Below are 27407 nucleotides of genomic sequence, written 5' to 3' on the forward strand. Positions count from 1 at the left end.
ATTTGCTTGGGTACCTCTTGAGGGCCCCCGATTTTATGATGCAAGTGACTCCGCCCGTAAATCCAAACTCGCAGAGTTCTTAATATCTTCCCAGCTCTTTTGTGTTTCTTTGCCGTTAAACTTCTTTTCCGTTATCAGACTCTTTCTGAAGACCTGTGGCTGTGACCTCAAGGCAGTCGACCAAATCCTCGATCTTACTCGGACATCGTAATTTTGGTGAAAAAATCTTCAGCGATTTTCGGAAGAGGGAAGGATTTATGTTTCCGTAAGCGTTTTCAAATGTCCCTTTACCTGAATACAGATTAGCAGCAAAGTTTTCGGACATCTTCATTATCAGTATACTTTTTATGCTCTGCGCGCTATAATCCCGAACTGCGGGGAGGAGAGGTGGTCACGCGGAAAATTCCGCACCAATTCCGTCTAAGATTCAGGTTCAGGTCCAAGTATTTTCGCTTATCTCGCTCACGTCACTGCCTAGACGTTCGTTCGGTGTGGAGAGGTCCTAAAAGTCCTGAAACTTCGCCTATGTGCGGTGAGGTTAAAGAAACAGAAACAGAACAGAATCTTTCCTTAGATGTCCGCCAGATTAGATTTTCGCGAGAGAAATTGCGCTGTTGTTACTAGTCGAATTCTTTGCCGGCCAGCCATTGAACATTGCAACTTGGTGGACCAAGTCTATAAGTTGAGCACTTCCTGGATAGCCTAAATAACCTCTGCAACAGTTCTGCCCATATTATCTATAGCTGACTATTTGGGATTAATGAAGTGTCTTGCGAAAAATGTCAGTGATAAGGTGTTAGACTTAGTGCTACCGTATCTGCGACACAATTTCCTCTTGTGTATTCATTCCCCTTATTTAAGAAATTTTCAAGTTGTTCAAGAAGCAACAGGACATCAGCAGAGTTCTGACCAATGTATCAGGTCATATCATAAAAGAGGGCTTCTTTTAATTGCGTAGAAAAAAAATAATTCTCTATTTCTGTAATAAAGTTTAATTATTACGCTGAGTGGAGTTTGGAAGAGGGTCACTGGAAGTCCACCCAAACGATAAAGATTGCAAAGAATTTAGAAGGGTATTCTCTAGATGTAAAAAATCCTTCTTATCTTAATTTTGGCATTATTTATTAAGTGATCCAGTACATAGGGTTTTCGACTTCTGACATGGAAACGATCTTTCAATAATTGTTTTCTTTAATTGAGCCGGACACGAAGTTGTTACAATCCTTTATTCGTGGCTAACGTTTTGGCAATATCGCCTTCTTCAGAGTCTGAAAGGATGAAATCGAACGTGATTAATCCGATCAAGCGCTTTATCCGCCCAACAAAGAAAGTCCTACGTTTACTGTTAGGCCTCATAGCTACCAGTAGAAGATAACATTGTATCTTAGGATCAGCTGACTATCCTGCCACTGCTAGATACCTTTTGTGAGGTGACTAACGCAATCAAATATCACCCTTAAATAAGGCGCGAGTTTCCGCGTAATGCAGAGGCATTCCTCCTTGCGATTCATCTTCGGGCCCTTGGAGTGGATCCAAAAAGTCTCCAGGTCCCTGCGCGCCGCAATACTAGGTTCGCGCGCCGAAATGGTGATCTTAACTTCAAAATCCTCTCCGTTATGACGCCGCACCTGATATGATCACCTGATCCAGTGGAGTCACATGATTTTCTATTGCCGTCCAGGTGTTCTTTGATTCGAATACATGGTGGTCTAGCTGTTTCTCCTATGTATTCGTCACCACACTGCACAAAGGAAATCATAGAAACAACACATGAACTCATGCAATCACCCTCGTTGTTATATATTTTGCACTCCGGTGTAGTGCAAATACGATCATGTAGGCGATTCCGAATGAATATTTGCTTAAGGTTACTAGGGGGAAGCTCCACGATGGCAACAGATTCTCCAAGTTTAGCTAAACTAAGCTAAGTTAACGGGAACTCGCGCCCTATTTAGGGTGATATTTGATTGCGCTAGTCACCTCACAACAGGTATCTAACAGTGGCAGGATAGTCAGCTGATCATAAGGTACGATGCTACCTTCCACTGGTAGCTATGAGGCCCAACAGTAACTTTCTTTGTAGTACTATACGTAGGACCTTCTTTGTTGGGCGTTTGATAGGATTGATCACTTTCGATTTCACCCTTTCAGCCTCTGAAGAAGGTGATATTGCCGAAACGTTAGCCGCGAATAAAGGATTGTAACAACCTCGTGTCCGGCTCAATTAAAGAAAACAATTATTGAAACATCAACATGCCGAGATTTATCGAAAGTCGTACATGGAAACGATCTTTGTTTTGTCTCTGTCCCAATCAAACTTCCTAAACTGCATGTGTTAGTGCTACGACCAAGGAAGAGTTTTACATTAAAATACCACTCCCGAAGCTCTTCAACAGGAAAGGCTGACATGAATCATAAGAAGAATTAAGTAATGGTACCTAGTGTGAGTATAGTCGGGTCAAAACACCATGAAGCTCGGTGCAACTCCGCAAGCGGCTTTGGTCGAAGCTGGGCGGTAGAGCGTCTGAGTCTGGAAATTCGAGGTGGGACATCGCTGACTGCAGCGATGAGTGATGCTGGCAAAGGTCCCCCTCGATCCTAACCGCTACGCTCTACGGTGCTGCTTCAAGCGAAGCCGCTTACGCAACTGCACCGGGCTTCATGTTGCTTTGAATTGAGTAGAAATATATACATACATGACCGCGCGGTGAAACTGCGACTGGGCTGTGCAACAGTATGAGATTCTTTGGATAAACGAAAAGAACGAGAAAAAAAAGAAAAAGGTCCGCAGGTGGGTCCTTCTAAACAGAGCCGAACAGAATCTTTTTTAGTTGTGCTTGACTCGTTATGTCGCTTTGACCTGACTATGTCTAATATTATCGAAGCAGCTTCAAGGAAAGTTAGTGGTTCGCAACGAAAAAAAAATGAAGAAAAAATATAAAGAAAAAATACTGACTGCATCGCGACATCGTTCGAGGCGTTTGTGAAATTACGTTGAAACGTCACTGAAAAACCAAAAATGACAAAAAAATCCTCTTGCAGTACGTCATAACTGAGCAGAATGTGCTTAGAATCTGTTATGACTGAGCAATTTCTTGTTCTGGGTTCACTTTTCAAAAGTTTTCGATGTCTGATCTCGAACTCAAGCTACACTACCTCCAAATTACGGTTGGTTCTGGGATCTTAGCCGAGCCGATCAGTTCATCATGCACGGACAACAGCCGACTAGAAGCTGCTCGTGCTCATCGTAAGTGATGTAACAAGCACGTTCACGTCACGCTCTCTCATTCATTATCACTCACAATGTGATCCTTCACAGCAGATCAATCGATAATTTGTCGCCTCAACCGAGAACGGACAGCTGCACTACGGACTCAGTAGCTAGTGTTATGATGTAATGAACTAATTATGATGCATTCAAACTTCGTTCGTAAATGTTCTATGGCTGGAGCTAAATAATCTTAGGATTTGTTAGGAACTTTTGCTTTTCTTCCAATTTCGGTGAAAGAGAATTCTCTGGACCTATTGTGACCAACATAATACTCAACCACATACACTTTTTCAACTTGACCACTTATTTATTGTTTTATATTTGCTTTATTTATTGTTTTGTATCTACTGCTTTTTCTTGTCTCCTCATCTGTTTCTTATCGGCAGTTTCATTTACTTTCTCTTGCCTGAATCCTCCCTCTACGTTATCCATTAATCTAGGATTAAATTAGTTCATTTCTAAGCGTTTCCATGCTTATATCTACTGCTATTCTACTTTTTTTTCCCTGCAAAATGTCTCGATTCATAAATACATTGCACTATGTTCACTTTAATTTAATAGATATTTTTTTTTAATAAATTAAGAAACCATAGTTGGAGGTCGGGTGTGACGCAGTAGGTTAGAGGTCCGTTGCAGCAACAAGGTCGATGGTTCGAAACCGCCCTAATGCAGCCAGGCGTTGCATCCCTCTTCAGCCGATAAATTGGTAATTATTAAGTTGACTTGTCTGGGAGCTTAAGAACATTGATTTAATACATCGGTTCGCCTCCGTGAGATGTTTTATAGGCGAAAACGCGTTCCGAAACCTCAACGATCACGAATTCCAGTAAAACACGTTGGCGCATCCAAGTGGATTGATACGCCAACGACGTTATCCTTTATCCTAATACCAAAATTAAGTCTTGTACAGAGACAAATCTTGAACATTACTAAGTAAATATAACATTAACGTTCAGCATTTTGCTGTGTTTGGTTGTGTTGTCAGGTCGTTTTTCTCCGCAGGAGGTGAAAAGTCCTCCACACGCTAGACCTTTTCTTTGAATCCAGAAGTCTACAGAATAAAAAAAAAGTCGCCATCAGGGATTAAATGAACAAAAACCTCTCAAATTCAGGTCAAAAACAATTTATTGTGTTTCTTCCTTTGTGCTTTCTTTAGCATTTTTAATGCTACAGTCCTCATCTTGTCATTAGCTCCATCAAAACTTCGGTACTGACCTCTCACAGAACTCCACGAATTGCTGCTAGAATCGTTATCTAGGATGAGTAGATGAAGGCGAATTAATAAAGCAAGAAACTCCTACCGAACTATAAATGCTTCTGAAAGTGCGCCACCATTTTGCAACCAGTTCTCCTCTCTTTTTCGATATATTTCTAACATTACTGCACACATTATTTTGTATTGGTACCTTCTGGCCAAATACTGGAGTTTGCATCTTATGATAATTAACACAATATGTCTGGTTCGAGAGGGTGTAGCGCACTCGGTGAAAGGTTCCGCTGTGACTCCACGATCGATCACTGGATCACGGTTCGAAACAGCTCTAGCGCCAACCGAGCCTTTCTCCCTTTCTTGAGCTGACAAATCGGTACCAAACTTCGCTGGGAGGATAAAAACTTGACACATTGGTCGGCCGTATAAATCGTTGTAAGCCTGCACTGCGTTCATAAACCACAAACAATTCTGGATTGAAGTCAAACCCATAGGTGCATCCCATAATGATTGATTAACGCTTTATCCTTTATCACATATCCTTTATGTATAGTTCACAGTGCGTACGGTTTGCTTTGGGGCTAGTTTGGAGATGCTCAGCCGAAATCATCCATGCCTAAATACATTCCGCTCTTGTAAAGCTACCGTCCATGAGTGATGACAGTACGGCAGTTAAAGGCATCACCCCACGAGTCTGAGGTGATATTCCGTCCATTCCTTCCTAATTGCCGTAAGAAACGGTCCGGAATATTTGGCGCGCACACAAAGCTGGCGCGCTCCAATCGAACTCGTTGTAGAAAATAACGCACCGGAACGCTCGAAGCCGTATCTTGCGGGCCGGTTTTTTACGGCAATTAGGAAGAAATGCACGGAATCATCCTTCTCTCCATAATCTACGATCCCGTACACGAATACTCCACCTGAAATCCGTACCACCTCAGATTCGTGGGGTGATGCCTTTAAGACGCTGAAAATACAGTTAGTTGCCGTATGTACTGTCATTCGTAGGAATCATTTAGAAGCATTACCCCACGAATCAGACGCGGTATGGATTTCCGATACGGGGTCGTAGATTGCAGGATCAAAGGTGGTTTCGCTCGTCTCTCCCTAATCGTAGTAAAAAAAAACGGCTAGCCGTGAATTCTCCTCGACTGCTTACTGAAACCTATGAATAGGTTGTTGGGGGGATTAAAACGTACATATAGAGTAGCGTTCTAAGGTTCCTCGTAAGAACTTAAGCGGTTTTCACACCATTTTTTTTTTTGGACGAATAGGAAGAGGTGAGCGGAACCACCCCTGATCCCGCAATCTACAACTTCATCTCTAGCTTCTGCCGTGGATTCCCTCACAACGTCAGATTTGTGATATGCTGCCTTTAACTGAAACTCAGTAGCGGTAGCGTCTTGTCTGGTACCAATTCATCCAGGTTAGAACGATTTCATACCAACTATGGATCGTGTAGTTAGAGCGGAACCTTTTACCTACTGTGCTACTGGTAAAAAAAAATCCTCAACGATTTTGAATGTGGAGATAAACGAGACAAATGAAACGAGAGTAATGGTTCGCTTCACAGAAAAAAAAATTAAAAAAATAAAAATGAAGAAGAAAAATAACTGGATAAGAAAAGCGTTCAATCAGTGATAGATTCTTGAGTGTGATCTCTATCTAGTTATTTTGTTTTCACATGCTGGGAACTTCCAGTACGTCCAGTACATAGTCTCTAGTTCATTTATGATAAGCCCCCAAACCAACGACTGACTTTTTCACGCGTCCTGTAGGTGAACATGAACTCTTGGGATTGGTAGGATTATAAGAGGCAGAGGTTGTTATGTCCTGTCATAAACACATACACTCTGATCGTTTTGAGTGAATAATGATTCGATGGTAATTGTGTGGGAACTCGTTTCAGTTCGCAGCATCCAAAGTCCCGTCAAGAGAATGAACGTTTCGGAGGGCAGTATTGGTGTACTCGGGTGAAAGCGCCATGGAGGACGGAGAGTCGCGTAAACGGCTGCGGATGCGCTCGAAGCGGTGCGGTGAAGACAGCGGTTGGAATCGAGGTGGGAGCAGCGGCAGAGATAGATGGCGTTGGCGAGGATCCTTACACGGTCCCAACCGCTACGCTCCACCGTACCGCATCGAGCGCAGCCGCTTACGCAACTGTCCGCGCTTCATGTCGTTTTGATCCAACTACAACTCTATTTTGAGGGAGAAGTAAATTATTCTCATGTTAAATTCTTTTTTTGATAAACACTAGAAGAAAAGAAAGAGATCACCGAACAATTACTAAAAGATTCATTCCTTCTCCACTTTCACTGCTGAGTGAGATAATAGGGATTGTCTTTTGTCGGTAATGTTTGCATTCAACTCCTCTCTCTCTCTCTCTCTTTCTCTTTTGTAACATTTTCATTTCATAGTTGAGGGGAAAACATAGCGTAACATCTGATTATTATCCTATGTAGGTTTTTTGGGTTTCTTTTCTACGTTTTTTTTTTCTCAAGATCCCACACACCTTAAAAAGAAATGGAAGAAAACTCTGGTTGAAAATTCTAAAGCACTCATTTTTTAACATGAATTTAGTAATTTTTAGCAAAGAAAAGAATAAAAGGACAAGGTGAATGGCTCTAACTAATCCACTCGGGATACGTCAACGTGTTCACTTCACTTCTCCAACTCAGAATCGTTTGAGGTTTACGAACCTGTGTCCGGCCTATACAATGATTTGGGATGACCAGTCGATGTATCAAATCAGTCTTTTTATCGGAGCGGAGTGATTGCACCACGCGGATATGCGCTAACATCACGGCTACGCGGCTACTGAGGCTCTGACGAAGGCGTTAGCCGTAATAAAGCTTGTTAACAATCTTGGCTGTTGCTTAAATACGACAATCAACAAGTCTTTTTATCCTCGGTGTCGGTTTTATGGCCCATGAAAAGCCTTGGTGAGCACTGGAGGGGCTCGAACCTCCGATTGATTATGTAGACAGCGGAACCTCTCACCGACTGCGCCACAACCGCCCAATTAAAAAAAAAATGATGGAAAAAATGAAATCGCTGAAATGCACCCCACAATTGGATTTCGGTGATAGACCTAGATGAAAATTTTTTCTCAGTGACGCGTTGATTCCTAGGGAATTTTGGTGCGGTTATCGAGTAGATGATGAGTTTAGTGCATCGCAATGAACTTTGGGGTATTACAACTAAATATTCATAGTGTTCCGAGTGTGTGTGTGTGTGTGTGTTGTGTGTTCTACTCCCTCCTCTCGCAATGTTGTGTCATCCATTTGGTTGTCGGTCAAAATCAGACGTACACACACACAGGCACAAATCCCGGTGCATGGCCGTGAATGATTACAACTCTCGATAAGCGAACGTTATGACGTATCCGGGAATAGCTTCGGCTAAGCTGGTTGCCTCCTGAAAAACTGCTCTAATAAATCATGTGACGATCTACGGTATACCTGCCAGAATCTGACTCCTCACCTGCCTATCAACACCTCGCAATCACTCTTACAGCGTTATATTTTGCAACCAGAGTTTTGCGTTACGGAATCTTGCAACCTACTAATCACGTCCTTCAATTCCTGTGCATTTTTATGCCAAACTCTGAAAAATTTTCTGATGAAGAACGTCATTGATTCATTTGATCTTCCGAAGAGTCCATGGTTTTTTTACATTTTATACCACTTCTCTTTTCTTTTTATTCCAATTATTTTAAATTCAACTATGTCGGTTTTCGAAGTAATATCATGAAAACAAAAATACAGGTTGAAAATTAAAAGAAACGGTGGATCTTTCGCCGATTCCAAAGATGACCGCTCCGAAAAAATTATGATGCCGTTCTTAATGGAGCATTCGCATAAATTCTCAATGTTCACTTTCCATTTTTTCATACTGCTTGCTACGTAACTTTATTTGATTCACTTTACTTCAGCTTTTGCTTTATCACTCCTGTGAGGGTAAGGAGTTACAGTCAGATCAAAACGGCACCGTGAATCCTGGTGCAATTGCACAGGCGGCTGCGATCGAGGTGGCACCATGCGGTGATTCATTTGTGCAGTCTGAATCCGTTTCAGCGGTTGCACCCTCCAGGTTCCCAGGTCGTTTTGGTCTTCGAATGTACTCCTTCTGGTATGTTCATCCCTTTGCTTACTCGCCTGGGTTCCAATTCCAGGGTTTGTAGGAGGGTTGCCGCTTTGGAATCTGTAAGATTTGAAATACGACCCTCCGCAATACGCGAAACTCTCGGCCGTTCGGAACGTTATAATTGGCGTGAATGTGAAGATGGGGTTTAGTTGCGTGGTGGTACTTTACATTCGAGAAAACATGTGTTCATTATGCTTCTGCCTCTCGTCTCTCAGCGTTGAGCGTTGCCTGCGGCGCGAACGCCACGTCGTGTTTACGATCACCTCATCGACGCCTCGTCAAAACCCCAAAGCACACTTTTCTAACACTTTTCCACCATCGTTTCGCCGAGTCAAAAGTTAATCACGGAGAATAAAATGTGAAATTGGTTGGATTTTCCGGGAGAAATTAACCTCTCAAAAAGGAGTTATTTTCTCTTCTCTTCTGGTGTTACTGATTAGTATTCGGCGACCAGTTAGACCTTAAAATTCTCAGGCAAAAATTCTCCATATGGTGGACATATTTTTTAATGGACCTGTACGTTTTCTTTAGAACTATTTTATCTATAAGTCTTTTTTCCACATATGTTTCATCTTCTTCTACGTATTTTATTTTCTTATTTTCTTTTATTTTTCGCACTTCATGGACCACACCTTTTTTTCCTCATTAAATCTAAGCCAATTTCATTCAGCTCTACATACATGTGCATTCACATCTGTTTATTTTCATTAGAATAGTTTTATTGACCGTAACCCGTCCGACTCCGTTTTATAGTCATCGACATGAATCGGGGGGTTTTTTTTCTTCCAAAAAATGAACCGTCCACTCAAATTTTTGCATCATTATCAGTTAGCAGCGGGATCTAATCTGGAACTTTCCAATCCCTTTGCTTTATTCACTTTTCGATCGATGTATGAGTCTAACCGAACTTTTTTTTTGTTCTCGCATGATTCATGTTGTTTTCGTAGGATAGAAACTAAATATAATTCATTATTCGCAATGATCCATTCTTTTTTTCCTATTAAATTTCTCCGGCAAGCAGCCCAAAGGCAGGTTTGCTACGGTAACACATCTCACTAGGATTCATCAAAGTTAGACGATTATTGTGATTGTTATAATATTTGTTTGTTTTGTTATATTTATACTATTATACTAGATTATTTATATTATTATATTATCATTTGTCATTATACTATCATATTATTATATTATTATTTATTTGTGATTATTATTACTATGTATGTATGGTGCAAGAGGTCTCAAGGTGCACATCCAAGGGTTCCAAACAGAAATCTATACATTTTGCACTTAAAGACTATTAATATCAGTCTCTGGTGTATCTCCACTACAGTATCTATAGCAAACTTTTCTCGACCATTCGAAAGGTCCCGCGCAGAATCAAAAACTGTGTTTGTGAGGACTTTTCAATGTGAGTGGTGTACAGCAGTAGGCACTTTTCGGAACATTACCTTGCATTGCAACGAGCACAGTAAAAAAGGAAAACGCGGCAGAGATTGAGGAATCAGCATACCTCAATGGCCCTAAAGAGGCACCAATTTGTCCTACGAAACAACTCCGTACGTCAGTGAGGGATGAGAGAGTCCCTGGTGATGGTACAGAGCACGAAAATTCCCTAGTAAGCCAATTCCTTTGGAAAAAAACTCACACTGTAACTTTGATCCAGTGCCGTCATTTCACTTTTTCATTTTGATATATCGTTTGTGTAAAGCGGTGTTTCGTCGAATGATTTTAGGAAACTCAGTATTTGTTTCCCTTTGATCTCTGGATTTTTTTTTAGAATTTCTTCTTATTCCCCTCCTTGTAGTGAGGAGCCTGTGAGCCTGTGCGTTTAATTTGGGACCTTAACGGGCAAAATAATCCTGAACACTGCCCCCAACGATTAACTGAAGTTGGAAGATGAATTATTAAGAGAAGTAGGAGCACGAGAAGACTTCCTCGTGCTGTCCAAACGAGTGAAGCAGCTGACGGGTGATGACGAGAACGGTGTGGCGTAAGACTACGATCGGGAAAACTGACTACAGCTCCATACCGTGGTCAATCTACGTGATACTGAGCCATTCACTGTTGATTTCCTCGGCTACAGTCCGCTTTTCACAGCGGAACATTTCATCATCAGCTCCTGTACATTTACGTAGTAATCCAGTTAGGAGCGAAGCTAATTTTTCGCCACTAGTCCTATAATGAACACCGACTACAGTGGTGCTGGAATGATGTAATTACGTTTAATTTATAATTTATGTACTATCATATTCTCAAATATTATTTATGATTTATTTATATCTAACAGCGAGGTCGATATGTTTTTTTTTTACATTTGATATCAAATACAACAATCCCTATCAATCTTATATCATTTATGGTGAGGAATTTCGTTGAATACTGAACTCCACCCATGTTCTGGTGTCCTGTCGTAAACTTATAATTTATAAATAACCTTATTTTATAAATTATAGAAAATAATAGGAAATAAACCTCTTCATTAATTCCAACTATCATAATCTAGGCGTTCCAGATGAACGTGAGATTTTAGTTGAGGGAGTATTTCTCATCAATCATCCTTAGAGGACGAGCCTCGCATCTACTCCAGCTAGGATTTGGAGTGTTGTGCTCCCTCTGAAAGAATATATTCGAGAATATTTTTTCATTTTCTGGAAATTTCTGATTTTTTCCAATCTACTATGACTATTGTATCGTATTTATGGCTGTTTATAAGCTATTATCTAGCAACAACAACGCTAAACTCAACTATATATAGTTATATATTTTATCCTATACGCTAGTTAAAACTTCACGCATGAACAGTATTTATTTATTTATTTATTTAGTTTGAAAATACCTATAGCTGTGCCGCAGAGAAATACAAACAAAAAATGAACCTTGTTGAAATTTTTTCAATTTTTACTTATTTTCATTTTCATTTTTTTATTAATTTATTATTTATTTATTTTATGATCTTTTTTCTATTAATTTTATTTTCATTAATTTATGGGATTTTATTTTATGGAATTTTTCTAAGGTTTGTACAGCAAAGTTAGCCCTTTTTGGCAGATTTTGTGATGGGCTGATAGGTCATTCTCCTGTTACCGAAGGTGTCTGTTGAAATGCATGCAACAAGTAAATTTTTGCGTAAAACTTAAATTTTTTTGCTATGTGGAAACACGAGAAATGGAACAAATTATTGGTATTGCTGCTGTTTGCTAATTCAATTTTTGTTCACAACAAAATTATTGTTAAAAGTCAATTTTTATTAAGAAAAACCCAAACGTTTAGAACGGACGCAACGTGTACTTAATTTCCTGGACTTCAGAGAGAATTAGAAGTACAAGATTGTGCGCAAATTTTCTGGAATTTTCCACAAATCTTTGAACGTGGCGGATGATGAACTGTATGATTTTTTTCGAGGGTGCGAGATTGATTTAAGGATAGCAATTGTCCGCTGAGAGCTGCGATTCTCGAGTTTCGTCACTTACTTGATTTTTTTCTTCTCACCACGATTCTATTGCAAGCGGTTGTAATGTGATCAAGTGGTTTGCACTTAGTTAATCGTCTTTGTCGAAAATTCTCTACCCCTCAAACAATAAATGCGCCTTTTTTCAAACACTATAAGTAAAACATTTAAATCATACTCATATTCAGAAAATCTGTGAACGATATATCACTGACTTTTTTTCTTTGTTTGCTGCAGACCTTGACATTGATGTATTTCACTTAATAACATGATGAAAATTGCAGATTAGTCGTATATCCAGATTTATGTTTGCCTATTGTGCTAACGAGATTTTTTTTCTTGAAAAAACTTCAGTTGTGGGCTGCCTCGTCTTTATCAAAAGCCTAAAAAATGTTTCGAGGTTTTCTGTGTTCTGCACATCAAGAAGACATAAATCACAGGTCAGGGTTTCAAAAAGAGAAAATTTGGAGGACTTGTTACTCCTATACCCACTGGGTGTTGATTATTAACTCATGAGATTATTGCTGATTCCTGTGAAAATAACCAACTTTTTATTTTTGTGATTTCTTAAATTAACTCTTCTCCTCATTTTTAGCGACCGATGACTTCTAATTCTTCTGAGCTGACATGTGTTACTGGACATCCTCCATTTGTGCCTCATTTTTACTCGATCCTCTTTTCTTATGACCTGAATAGCACCAATTCGTGATTTTTGGGCTTGTGTTGAAGATTTTTTTTTGAGAAATTTCCATTTTAATACCTAACTAAAGTTGATTTTTCGAGCTAGAAATCTCGAAGAACAGTGATTCCGTTCTTCATTTCGTTGCAAACAAGAATTTCTATTCATCTGTGTTTCAAGGAACACAGATTTTTCTTCACACATAGGTTTATACACAGAATCTGTTACTGTCGCCGTGCCCGGTAGAGATCTCACCGCGCACACACTTCCGTTTATAGTCGGAACAGTACGACATGAAGCTCGGTGCGGTTGCGTAGGTGGTTGAGATCGAAGCGGCCCTATGAATGTAGCGTCTTGCATCATGGTGGGACCATCGTGAACTGGAGCGATGGGTGATGCTAACAAGGGTCCCACCTTGACCCCAGCCGCTACATCCACTTCGAGTGCAGCCGCTTACACAACCGCACCGAAGTTCAAGTCGTTTTGACTCTACCATATCTTAATAAGCACACATCTATGTACATAAGTATATTAATACTTTATTACGTACTTACATTACATTACTTATTATTGTTACTATTATTATTATTATTATTATTATTATTATTATTATTATTATTATTATTATTATTATTATTATTATTATTATTATTACTATTATTATTATTATTATTATTATTATTTATTTTTTTTATTTTATTTTTTATTATTATTATTATTTTTTATTATTTTTTTTTTTATTATTTTATTTTATTATTATTATTATTATTATTATTATTATTATTATTATTATTATTATTATTATTATTATTATTATTATTATTATTATTATTATTATTATTATTATTTTTATTTTTTTTTTATTTTTTTTTTTTTTTTTTTTTTTTTTTTTTTTTTTTTTTTTTTTTTGAACATATCGTCGTTTTATCTATATCTATTATATTTATCGTTTTATCGGATATCTATTGCATACCTGATTTATCTATCATTTATTTGATCAACAACAATCTTCATTCTACATATCTGGAGTTGGAAATTAATCCTTGAATAGCCGAGCTTCATTAATTATTCATCACTCGCAATTCATGAAAATATCCTAAGAGTTACTTGTATCAGTTTTGCAAAAAAAAAGAACCGGGGTGAAGATAACGTCACTATCCATTACTCCTGTTACATGTGCACATTGATACAGTATATTATGTACACATATAGAAGTGTAGTACATAATCTACCATTTATTTGAATCGGTATGATTATCGTAGAATTCAAAAGAAAAATGAGAAAAAAAAACTAAAGAATTTCAAAGTCAATTCAATTCTATGAAAATTACAGGTAGGAACTCTCAATAAATCGGCAGAAATAAAATTGTAACAGTTTCACCATTAAGTACAGTATACGCTATTAGGTTTAGAAAACTTCTTTCAGAACCTTTAATGTTAGATTTTTTGCCTCTCCTACCGCGTACACGTTAAGAGCAAATGTTATTTATTGGATAGAATTTTTATAAGAGCTTTCAATTTCTTCTAATATACTTATATTAGGTCTAACTAGAACATTTAGTGTAAAGTGTTAATATTTTCAGCAATTACGTTTTTAAACAATTACGAATTCACACATCTGGTCGTTGTGTAGCTCCCGCTGCAATAATCTCTTTTTTTCTCCGTGGAGCGAATTTTATTGCATCTGTCATTAGCTCGACTCTTTCAAAAAAGAGTTCTGATTTTTGGTTTTTTCTGTTACTAATAAAGCAAAAATATTAGAAAAAAAGCGTTCGAACCTGGTACGGTAAAATCCTTAATTATCTCATTGTAATATATTATTCTACTTATACTATAAATTTTATTACTTATATTCATATTATTTGGCATAAATTTTGTTTTAATAACTACTTTATCTATATCTATTCCTGAAGAGTTATGATGATCATTCTAGAATGTCCTAACTTCGCAGATGCTTTTTTTTGTACATCTTCGACCATTGAATAGATTTTCAAGTACAAGAACGGCTTTATCTTGGCATACCATCAACAAATGGGAATTTTATGCATTCCTTTGTGTTGTGTTGTGTAAAATCAACATCCGAGGTCACATCGTATTTAAAATATCACCTGCATCACCTGTGCTCCTATCGTTTGTCGATTTGCTCGAGCTGGAACCACTAATACTTCCATTTTTCCCGGTCGTGCACAATGGTTCCCCAGTGGCTTCGCTTCTCCTGAGGGCCTCGAAGAGCATCGTATTTTTCTTTGAGGGACTTCGTGAAGAGATCTGAACCGTCGGGTCGGTCTGGATTCTTCCTTCAGTGTGCGTTTAACATCGCGTGGTATCCAGTACATAGCTCACAGCTTCGGCACTATAATTGTTGTTGAGACGCATCACGTATCCTGTCCACCTAATTTTACTTTCCTCAGCGTATCCACCAGCGCCGCTGATCGTTGACGTAAGACTGAACTTCGTATCTCTTTTTTTCACTTTCGTAAAGCGGAATGGAAAAAAAAACCAGAGAGAGGAAAAACAAAACCAGAGTCTCATTGAATTCCTACACTCTTGATATGCAGTAGAAGTTTTCTTATATTGTCAGTGATGAATGTTTAATCGTTCGAATTAGGGACCCGCAGAACAGGTGACCGTGTAACTCATTTCACAACGAAGAGAGAAGCGGTTCTCGAAAATTCCACGTTGCTCGTCCATCTTCTGCAATTATAACTCCTCAAATAGAGATGTTAGTCGCTCCAAATGTTTTCATGGTCCTCTAAGTATTCTTCAGGTTATTAGGAACTTTAGCTGGGTTGTTGTTTTGTTTGATTTCGCTGGATTTTCTCCACTAAAAGCAAGCACCACGTTGAGAAAACATGAAACACGAATTATTTATATATATATATATATATTTATATATATTTATTTTTTTAGATTTAATATTTTTTCGACGAGCTAACTCTTTACACCAATCGAAATGAAGAAATGAAAAAAACTAAAAAGTAAATGAAGCGGATTTCATTTACTTTTTTCTTTTTACTATTTTTATTATTTTTATGTTTATTTTTTTTACTTTTTCATTATTTTATTTCACTTTTTTTGTTTTGCTTTTTTTTGCTGTTTTGTAAAAGAAGAAATGTTTCGTCGAGTAAATTAAAACGTCCATATGCCTTTCATCTGGCGCCTGTGAGTCCTGGACTTTTAAAAAAACGTTCTGAATTCTCGCTATCCAGTAGCAGACGACGTACTAAACCCTAAAAACAAATTAAGAGGAACGGAGAACAAAATTTTCTCGATGACTTCCTTTTATGCACTTTTAGCAGTGTAACCTGCATGCCTACGTAACATATAACGGATTAAAATGTGAGGTGGGGCAATGGTGGCCAATTCCCCCTCCTTATTGCTTAATAAATAATCTGGACTGTAATTTTCTTCGAAAAATAATCCTCATCGTAGTCACCTTAACTGGATTGTATTAACCTGTTCGAAGAATAATTCCCGTCACATTTGAACTCGTAAATTTCTTCAAAGCAAATGTATTGTGTTATAGGTACTTGTATTCTTTTGAAAATAGGATATTTCTAGGACACGTGATTGATACGAACGGTTTCTGCAACTGCTTAAGTATTTTCTCACTGTAAAAATTATTTACACCATGTTTTTGTAATCGGCGACACCAGCGCAGCAATGGAAGTGAAGTAGGCAGAATTCTTCACCGAAAGCAACTTTTTCGATCCCATTATAATTTCTGTGGGAAATTAAAATAAGTTCTGTTTTCTCTCGTTAGAATGGCAATTATTTTCTATTATTAACATTTTTGCTATTTTATTTTATTTTATTATCATTTTTCTTTGATTCTATGTTAAACCGCGTTCAAACGGGTAAACTCAGCGCATCTGCCGCAATCCACACCTTCCTTCTTCCTTATATACACTTCCTCTTTTTTCTTTCCTCATCTAAGTGAAAGCCTACTAAGATGAACACATCTGGGACCGACTTTATACAAAATTGTGCTCTTTATTTCGAACTTAGCTCTCATTTCCTTTGAATCCCTCTGGGATTGACTTTCTTAGACTTTTCAAGGTACAAAGCAAGCGATCTTAAATTTTTTGTGCAAATAACAGCTCAGTTAACCCTGCACTGACAATATAAATGGTCATTATTGTTCGTCAATGTGGCATACGTGCTTGTTATCTTCGCATCTTACAGTTTTTCAGACATTAACAGTGACTGTCAATCATTTACGTGGTTTTGTCACGATGTCATAATTTTATCACGTCTTCTAACTGGTCTAATCGGATCAAAACGAAAAGAAGCACAGTGCAGTTGCTTAGGTGGCTGCGTTCAAAGCGGCGCGGTGAATGTAGGATCGAGATGGGACCATCGAGAACTACAGTGATGAATGGCGCTAGCAAAGGTCCCCTCTTGATCCGAACCGCGTCGCTTCGAGAGCAGTCGTCTACGCAACTGTGCCAAACTTCATATCGCTTGGTTCTGACTATAACTTCATTGATGATTTAATAAAGGAAGAATTCTTCGCTATGAAGTGTGTGAAGTGCCTTCCGATTGGGATGCGTCAACGCGTTCGCTTCAATTTAGAATCGTTTGAGGTTTACGAACGCGTACCCAGCCTTATACAACGACTTACAGGGGCTAGCTGATGTTTTTATCCTTATACAATGACTTACAGGGGCTCGTCAATTTTTTTATCCTCCCAATTTATCCTTGTAATAATAACATCTTTTATCCTTTATCCTTTCAATTCCCCGGATATTTGTATTACTCCGGGGAATTGAAAGGTTTGATGTGCACCATGGCTTCGAACCATTGACCCTGTAGTCGCAACAGAACCTCTTCCCAGCTGCGTTACATCCACCTCTTATTTATGCATATACCTGATTAATGCTCGGAAATACACTAATTAGATTTTAAACAGTTTTTCGGAAGTGTGGAATTATAGAGCAGCTTCCGTTATCGTGTGTCTGCACACGATGTACTCACTGTGGACATTTAGGGACATTCACGTCAGTAGCATGAGGCTGAGGAAAAATAACGTGCGGTAACACCCACAATAATAGTAATAATAATAATAATAGTACTAAACATAATAATAATAATAATAATAATAATAATAATAATAATAATAATAATAATAATAATAATAATAATAATAATAATATTATAATAATAATAATAATAATAATAATAATAATAATAATAATAATAATAATAATAATAATAATAATAATAATAATAATAATAATAATAATAATAATAATAGTAAAGGTTTCAATTCTCTTCTTATTCGGCTACTGCTGGATCGACATTAGTAATTCTGTACTCTTCTGGAAATTTTTCTTAGTTGAGTTCTTATTTATTTCATATTTTTAATAATCTTTCTCGGGAAACATGTTAAACGTTTTCTAAAGTTTGATATTTTTGGTGCAGAACTCGTGAAAATCTCGAACAGCATTTTTGAAGTACGTGAACTATTTGTTAATCATCATCGACTACTTTTATCTCCAGTTCTTTTTTTTTCTTTCTAGTTATTCTTTGTGCTGATGTGTTATCAGAAAAAGAAAAAAACACTTTTGGTTGAGAGGCCGCCGCAAATGTTCAGGCATCGATAACACCACATCTAGCGTCAGCTGATAAAATATTCTGTTAATCTCGTAGTTCAGAATGATCAGCTATGCACACTTCCCATTCTTCGTTGCTTGACTCCAGAAGCAGTCACTTGGGCTTTTTTGATTATTTTTTTTGAGTTTGATGCTTTCTTTTGTTGAAGGAAAGCAGAGGAGTGACGTACTTATTTACATTTATTTCCAGAACAATACTCGTTCTACGAGTCCCCATACGAAGAACGTCGCCCGCTGTTTGCTGTACCGAGCCATCCTGGCCTGGCCTACCATCACCATCTGCTGCCACCATACTACCATAGTATGGTAACGACACAGCCGGCGCCAGGTACGTTTTTGTTTCTGAAAACGTCTACAGATTGAAACATGTGATGTGAAGTGAACCGGCTTTCAGGTCCAAGCACAGCTAACGGGCCCGTTTTTCCTCCAGGAGTGGAACCACATCGAAATCCATTTGCAGTGCAAAGGTATGCACAAACAACTATATTTTTTGAAAACTAGGTAGATTGGGCCAAAAATATATAGGTTAACTTCAGGCAGGCACAACCAGCAGTTCGTGAGGACTCCGAAGAGGACGGTATCAATTGCTCGCCATGCTGTGATAATGAAAACGTGAGGTGTGTATTTGCATGGAAAGTTCCGGAAACTCATAGGAGCTGAAAGAAAAAATATCGTGTCTCGTGAAAAAGAAAGAAAGAAGGGAGGCCAACTGATCCGGTGTTATGCAGAAAACCCGGAAAATCCGAAATTGCTTCTTTTTTCCCGGAGAGCAGCAAGCAATTGCCCGTACAACTAGTTCCGACCTTTCCCTACTGTCACTATCCACAGAACATTACATTTGACCTTTACGCATAATTACTTTAGTATGTCTTGAGCTTAATTCTTTTATGTTTCAATTACATTTTCTTCTACTATTATATAAGATGTAAGTAAATATATATTAAGAAGTGGACACGGTTACTACATGGTTATCGATCGTGAAAGCCTCTGTACTGGCTTAAAGGCAGCATACCACGAATCTGAGGTGGTGCAGATTTCAGAAGGAGTATTTGTACACGGGATAGTAGATTATGGAGAGGAGTGTGATTCCGTCTATTTCTTCCTTATTGCCGTAAAAAACGGCCCGGAAGATGCGCGCCTGCACAAGGATGGCGCGCTCCAATCGAACTCCTTGTGGAAAATAGTGCGCAGGAACGCTCGAAACCGTATCTTCCGGACGGTTTTTTACGGCAATAAGGAAGAAATGGACGGAATCACTCTTCTCTCAATAATCTACGATCCCGTATACGAATACTCCACCGAAAATCCGTGTCACTCAAGATTCGTGGGGTGATGCCTTTAATAATTCAGCAAAATTTACAATACTGACTAGGAAAATTGTCTAGCCTCAAAACGTAATTCATGTGTTTAAAAACCATTGAGATTTTTTTCTAGTCATGATTAGAGAGGTGGTTACCTTGGTGATAGAATTCGCGTATACACAGATTCTTCAGAATATCCTCTTATTCGGACACAACGTGAAGCAACTTCAGGGTCTTAATGGTGTTGAAATTGTCACAAAAAGGCCAAAATTTTTATTCATGAATAAAATGTTTTTGCAGTGAAAATTCTCGAAGGAAAGAATTTTGCAGGATGTAGAACGAGATATCTAGGACGATAAACTAAACACTAAGATCTTCTCAGCTTTTACTTTCTAAAGAATGTTCCAGCGAAAAATTCGCTCTTATGTTTCTTTTCCTCTATTATTATCATACGCCCTCTGATTAACTACTTCAACTTTGATCCAATTAACTTTTTTTCAAAATCACTTTTATTCCCTTCGCATTAGCGCTACTGATATAATTTTGCGGAACGACTTCTGCAATTTCCCTTATCACCCCGTCACTTCGTATCTATGAGCTTATCATGCAACGGATGAAGTACATGAAGGACAGGCGCACTATCAAAGGAGCAAGTAGCGGTGGGGATTTAGGGAAAGGAGTCTGGATTTTATTTTCCTACGACAAGCGGAAGGCATCGTTTCAATGTTCTACGATTAACTGGTTATCCAATGAATACCTTGGCTAGAATAAGGTGTAGAGTTTTTGACAAACGTACTTCATATCGTGAGGCAACAGTGCACAGTATAAGGCATGCCTGAGGTCGTACCGCACAGGCGTAAGTGGACTTTTGTTTACACTATGTACCTCGTGCGCTCAGACATCACTCTGAGTCTGACGAGGGTCACCGATAACTAATCGACACTATGTCGTTATATCAATCGATCGAAATAGTTGATGTGATCGACCGTCAGAATCGTCTATCGAACAGGTGGTTGATGTTTTTTTTTTTTGCTTGTTGGAAATTGATTGTATTCAAAACCTCACAGCTCACCCGAAAATGAGTCCAACAGGGTCCCCAGAATATAGTTTTTTTCTTTCAGTCGCACCTTCCGGTCGATCGTTCTCGGCCAAATTCTTTCGTTATGCCTTTGCGGTACGGGTATTTCCAGTCAGTTGCTTTCAAATCGAGGAGTGAACGCTCCTGCTGGTGAGTTTAATAGGATCTCTTGACCGATTAACCTTAAACTCGAAACTTGAACAAATATCACTGCCCTCAAAAAGTAATATTTTCATCAAATGAACATGGAATTATTTTTACAATTTCTCTTTCTTAGTCAGCGACCGAGTCACCCTCATTTTCGATGACATTCTACTATTTAATGGACAATTTTTTAATTTCCATAGAAAGCAAATAGTTCTGAGTAGAAAAGAATAAGTGAAATTGCCAACACCTAACAACTATAACATCTGGGTGGTGGTAATTCGTTAGAAACAGGTAGTTAGATAAGGATAAGGATAAGGATTCTGTCTCAGCTGTGGACGGATCCGGTGCGTATACTTACAACTGCCAACTATCATTGTCTTATCCCATTTTTTTTCCACTCAGCTTAATCTTTACATGCTTCAATTCCTATTTTCTATTTTTTCTTTAATTTTTTCTAAAATACGTGAGGAATTTGTTTTTCTTTTCAGCTCAATCTTTCACCAACTATTTCCTCTTATGTTTTGTGTACTGCACAGCATTATCCTGCAAATCCGGTGAAGAAGGTCTGTTAGGGGTCCTTCGGAAGCGGGGACTGCAGTATTTTCTATTGGCTTTGATCGACGTTGAAGCTAACTACATGATCGTTTACGCGTATCAATTCACTAATCTTACAAGTATCCAGGTAAGTTAATTCCACGCTCGGATCGGAGTCAGGAGAGGCATTGTAATCTACACTTTCTTTCAGTTACTCGATTGTGCAACCATTCCGACAGTGCTGCTGCTTTCATGGTTGTTCCTTTCTGTTCGATATTTAATTTCACATATTATAGGTGATTTTTAGACATATTCATATATTCATTTGTCTCTAATGGTATTATTTCAGGTGTTTGCGTATGCTTAATAGGAATTGCATGCCTCATTTGGGCCGATATTCTGGGTGAGAAGGGAAGTATAGGAGGTACGTTTACGGTAGTATGGAATGAAACCAATGTCCTTAACGTCCGGCATCAAGTCAGTCATAACAATGATTTCTGGGAAATACGCATGATAGCTGAAGATTTTATGAAACCGATGAGTTTTGTCACTTTCTCGTCTCTAACGTGACCTATTAACTGTTTTCCTCCACCTAGCTTTTCTCTATGTTTCACTAGAGACCAAGTATACGTTTCTCACGCTTACTTTCTTGTTTTGCACTAATTTTTCACATTTGGGTCAAATTCTTAGAGAAAGCATGCTACTAGTATGACATAGTTCGGAAACTCCAGGGAAAACGTAGACTTCGTGATATAAGTTAGGGAAACAAACGTTGATCCGCTTATCCTCGCCTAATTGTCGTAAAAAAAGAAAGTGGAAAATAGTATTCTTTCCTACAAAATCAGCGCGCCACCCTTGTGCACGTACCGCATCCGCGTGCGAGCGGTCGAAGTTTGATGAGGACTCCTACCCAACTAATTCAAGTGAAACCAATGAAGTGTTGCTGAGAGAACTAAAGAGTGTACAAAAATAAGCGTTTTAACGTTTCTCGTAGGAACTAAAACTTTTGCCACGCCGTTTTTACGACGGTTAACGAGAGATGGGCGAAACCATACCGGATTCTACAATCTACAACCTCAACTCCTGCTTTCCTTCATTTCCTCACCACATCAGATTCCTTTTATGTTGTCTTTAAGCGAATCCCCCTCCTCGTTATTCTCTGCAAATGAAATCACCGAGGCATATCATTACCCCCATATTAGATCACTGTTTAGCTAATCGCCGAGAGGTGCCGAGCTCGCTTCAGAAGCATTCTGCGCCGATCGAATAAGCTACAGGCTTTAGATGACACCGCCACCATGTATGTAGTTAACCTTAGCTATATGTCCGTAAGGCGTACGTGTTTCAAACTGCTTTCATATTCGCGTATTCTATGAAAACTTTTAAGACAATTATTGAACTAATTTACAACAATAGTCTCCAGCAAAAGTTTACTTTAGTGTTTTGGCACGAATTATTTTCTAACCGACTTTCTGTTGCATCGAAAAAAGAAACCAAACAATTCACTATTTATGTTCGGAAATTAACTAAAAAAAGAGGAAGCACATGATTTTAAGCTTCTAGAAAGAGTCTGCTCGGACAAACTTTAAAAAAAGATGCGAATTATAAGCAATGTGTGTTGGGTCAGTGCTTCTTAGATATATTGCTCACAGATCAATTGTTACGTTCGAATGAGAACAACTTAAACTGTGGGTATTAGCGAGCAAGTTAATGTCTCCCTTAAATCTTATTTAGAAATTTTTTTCATCGCTTTTCCCAAAAAAAAATTATATTGCATGTAACACTCTTTAACATCTTTTGAACTAAGCAACAGAATTTGATATGCTGAAGAATATTGTTTATCGGATTCTAAAAAAAATCCAGAAAGGATCGCTTCGTGCTCTTTGTTATCCAGGAGCCTCATTACGACTGATGGATTTTGAGGAAAACTCGGTGTACCGTTGATGATATCAATACATCCTTGTAATTTGTATGTAATTATGTAGTCATGCTATAGTAGCCGTAGTTCACGAATCCCATCGGAGCTACCCATCCCTACCAAGCAAAAATAACCTGGAAACATTTCACAGACCAAAGATCCTTATGATCAAAAGTTCCGTTACCAAAGGGTAGCTTCGGAATCCTCTACGCATCTCCCATTCTCTTTCTATAGTGTTGAGAGCAGATAGGAGAGATTAAATGAGAAAAGTTTCATGTCTCTCATTTTTCCTTTTCTTTTTTTTCAAAAGATAGATGGTCAAATTTTTTTCAGGTAATCATCGAGTCATAGGAGATTTATTATGTCTTGGCGGTTCAATACTCTACGCAACTGCCAACGTTTCCGAGGAATTTCTTGTGAAGCAACATAGTCGGATGGAGTACCTTGGAATGGTCGGCCTTTTCGGCTCGCTCATCTCAGGAGTTCAGCTGTGAGTGTATCCTCATTTTTATAAAATATGGTGAATTGTGCGATGAAACTACCGTCGTTGATTTAAAGCTTTATATTTATTTTATTCCTTTTGTTCTGTTTATTTTATCAGTTACCTAATATTAAGTATTTAACTTTCTGTAAAATCCACAAAAAAATGTCTTTTTTGAAAAATATAAATAATAAGTAAAATTTTCTCCAATGCATAACAAATCATTTTTGAGCTCGACGTGAGTAACTTGAAAAAAAAACGCACATCTTCACTTCTTTCACTTTCTGGCGCAGAATTGCAAAGGATACTGTTTATGCAGAACATGTCCCACTTTCGAAAAATAATCAATGTAGATCAAATATAAAATCGACACTTCATCTCGGGTGGAGAAGTGTAGCGTGAAATTTATGGAATATCAACTTAGGTATCACGGATTTCTTTTACTGTGCTATTCTTAGAGGATTCCGTCATATTTGTGGGTTATTGTTCTTTAATGAGGCGACGTTAACCTAGCTAACACAATTCGACTTAGCTGAGCATGAGTTAGTAGGTCTTTCTAGCACCATCCGGGTCTGCACAGAACCCTGCTCTGTCTACCTCTCTTGTTAAAAAGATAAATCTCCCTACATACATATTATAGTAAATTGGCGATATTTTTTTTTCTAATTAGTCGGTTTCATTTAACATTCATTTCAAGAGAAATTCTTTATTTACACAGTTTTTTATTATTCTATGTCAGGTATGGATGTAAATCAATAGTGTTCGTACGTAGGTTTGCTTTCAGCGCCGTTCTCGAACACAAGAACTTGGCACAGTTGGACTGGAGTGCCGCCACCATCGGTTGCTTCTTGTTGTTCGCCATCTCCATGTTCATCTTCTACTCGCTGGTCACAGTGGTATTGCAGAAGACATCGGCGTTGATGTTTAATCTTTCTATACTCACTGCCGACTTTTATTCACTTCTCTTTGGCCTCTTTCTTTTCAAGGAAACGGTAATCATTGAAAATTTTGCACATAACTTCTATTCTTATTCTTAATCTTATAGTTCCATTACCTCTACTTTGTTTCTTTCGTGGTTGTTGTTACTGGTTCGGTGATCTACTCGATTCGAGACACACAAGTAAGTTTCATCTCTTTCCGCTAGTAACTAGAATAGAGATCATCTCGTCCTCTTCACCTGATTTCGAGCTGGTTGGAATCAAAAGAAAATCCGTATTTATGGATCTATTGTCCATTCCAGAGGAGAGATCCAAACGAGCCGCGTCGTGTATGCCCGTGCCTGTTCATCTGCTGTTGTTGCTGCGATTGCTGTTTCGAGGAAGTCGAAAGCACAGAAGGATCTTTTGATGTGAGTTTTTAGCATTTGAAAAGCTTTGGTTATATGGGTATGTGTGCAAGTGTTCTGGGATGTTTTTTTCCAAAAATTCACCAATTTTTTTGTTGGTTGTTTGCTTCTTACTGAATTTCCCGTTGAATTTCCCTCAAGCGAAAGTATGATGAGGTACTTTCTTAATATGTAGAGAATAATTTCATGAAAACGTCTAGAAAACAGAACTAATGTGTATTAGTTTCACTGTGGTGTTAATAGCTGTATATTAGCTAGCTGATGACTATTTTTATTGATACGGTCATATTTTGATAAAAATAGCCCTGTTCCGAATAATAAAAAAATAAAAAAATAAAAAAATCAAAAAATCAAAAATCAATACCTGAAAGAAGGTTTCTGAGGTTTTCGCATTCAGCGTAAAAAAGTCAAATGAACATTTTTCCGTCCAACAATGATGACTTTTCATATTACCACCCGAAAAAGAGAATTCAGACGTCATCACTACGCGGAAAAGAACATCTACAACTGGAAATAGAGGTAAAATTGGTAGACTTCACGTGCTGCTAAATAACGACGTACACAGTAGAATCTATACACTATAATTTTGTAGGATTCTAGGAACAAATTCGTTCATATTAAAGCAAAATTTGTGTTACTATCCCGTCTAGTTTTTTTTGTGTTCTCTAAAACCAAAAATCTACTTGAAAAATAACAACTTTTTTTACCTAGCTTTTGAGAGGATCAAGAAATCTACAGAAAAAAAGCTGCAATTAAGCGTATTTCTTGACTTCTTGATGCTTCATCAGAAAATAGTGGCGGATCTTCTAATTGCCATTCCGTAGTCGCAAAACGAAGAAAAGCGCGAAAATTCGGATTTTGTGGTTGCGCGTCAAAATATATATAACTTCGAATAAAGTCCAATAACTCAACCAACATTTTATAAAAACTTATTTGAAACATTTTGCTGGGGAAATTTTTCCGCTGATATCTTCCTTTATTTTCTTCCTTATCTTTTCGTTTTTCCAAATTTAGTTGATGAAAACTAAAAATTTTTTTAAAATTCCCAATTTTTTCTCAATCTTAGAAAACAAGAACAGAAGCTTTCTAAGAACGGCAACTTAACTATTTTACGGCGAAAATCTTCCTCTACAAAACCCATACTTATTTTCTTTTTAGTCTTTTTTGGGTACCAAACTATAAACGTTCATTTCAACCTACCAAAATCCGCATTAGTTCCGAACTCATTCCCAATCGGGCCCAGTGTTTACCGCTAAAATCACTTCCAAAGTGTGTAAATATGCTCGTTTACTGACTATAAGAAGAAGCTGAAGAATAATTCAAGACCATTTTTCAAACCTAAAAATGCACAAACAATTGAAGGTGATGGCAGAACCATCATATGTATCACGTGACGAAGAACTAAGTGTTCCAGCTTCCGAAATTCTATTGGTACTTGTTTTTTTAAACCGTTAAAATGGAGTATTGAGTGGGCAAAACGGAAGATTTGCGACACTTTTTGATTGCTACATTTAATCGAGCTGAAAGCTGCGCGTTAGATATTTACTGCGTATTGGGGACAGAAAATGAATTATAAGAAACTCTAAAATGGAGAAAAAATGGAAAAATGTGACGTGAAACATTTGAATCTCATTATTCATAGAGATTTACCCCTTAACTTCTCCAACCTTTTTTAGTCACCCACAGTATGATCTATACGTTGAACTACACTAGATTATAATCGACTGGACACCTCGATTTGGGATTCCTTAAGTGTTATTTTGTTATTCCTTGAAAGTAAGCATAATGTACAACAAATACCAGGATGTCACCTGTGTACTTGTGTTTCATAATGCGAATGAAATGTGCTCAAAGCCGGAGTTTGAATGATACTCAAGAATTCCTTTGTGAAGTAATTTCCCCAGTATACATACATGGATGTGGGATCGAGGGAAGGTTAAAGTTAATGCTTGTCCTTGCTTCTAGTACAGTGATGCAACGATTTACTGGAAGGAGACAGCACAAAAAAATACTTGTCCCCCAATTTTGTCAATTTTTCTGTGGTTTTTAAAGAACATCACTCGAATAAGATAAAGCTTAACTGAACATAAAATTTTTCAGGTTTCTCCATCACCAACTCGAACGTCAATCGCCATGTACGCCGGACAAAGTAATCCTCGAGACTGCCCAATACACGGGAGAAGAGCTGCTTCCACATTGAGCAATGGAACTCGAAATACAGAAACGAGGCAGTGA

The 27407-nt window shown here is 38.0% G+C and overlaps 1 protein-coding gene across 2 annotated transcripts; it reads left to right on the forward strand.

The window, feature by feature from the left end:
• Positions 1–3126: 3126 nt before the first annotated feature.
• Positions 3127–27407, forward strand: RB195_007190 (uncharacterized protein; the record flags this gene model as incomplete). Of its 2 annotated transcripts, XM_064180691.1 has the most annotated exons (13): positions 3127–3247; positions 18559–18696; positions 18763–18835; positions 18905–18985; positions 20791–20897; positions 21383–21576; positions 21640–21724; positions 21778–21852; positions 23680–23836; positions 24612–24819; positions 24873–24947; positions 25068–25175; positions 27273–27407. In XM_064180691.1, 13 exons carry the CDS (start codon positions 3127–3129, stop codon positions 27405–27407), a joined length of 1557 nt encoding a protein of 518 aa, XP_064037543.1. The 2 variants fall into 2 exon arrangements, with proteins under 2 accessions (XP_064037543.1, XP_013300845.2); XM_013445391.2 differs by lacking the exon at positions 3127–3247 and having other exon boundaries at positions 18672–18696.

Source organism: Necator americanus, chromosome I, assembly GCF_031761385.1.
Source record: "Necator americanus strain Aroian chromosome I, whole genome shotgun sequence".
In the NCBI taxonomy this organism is placed as follows: domain Eukaryota; kingdom Metazoa; phylum Nematoda; class Chromadorea; order Rhabditida; family Ancylostomatidae; genus Necator; species Necator americanus.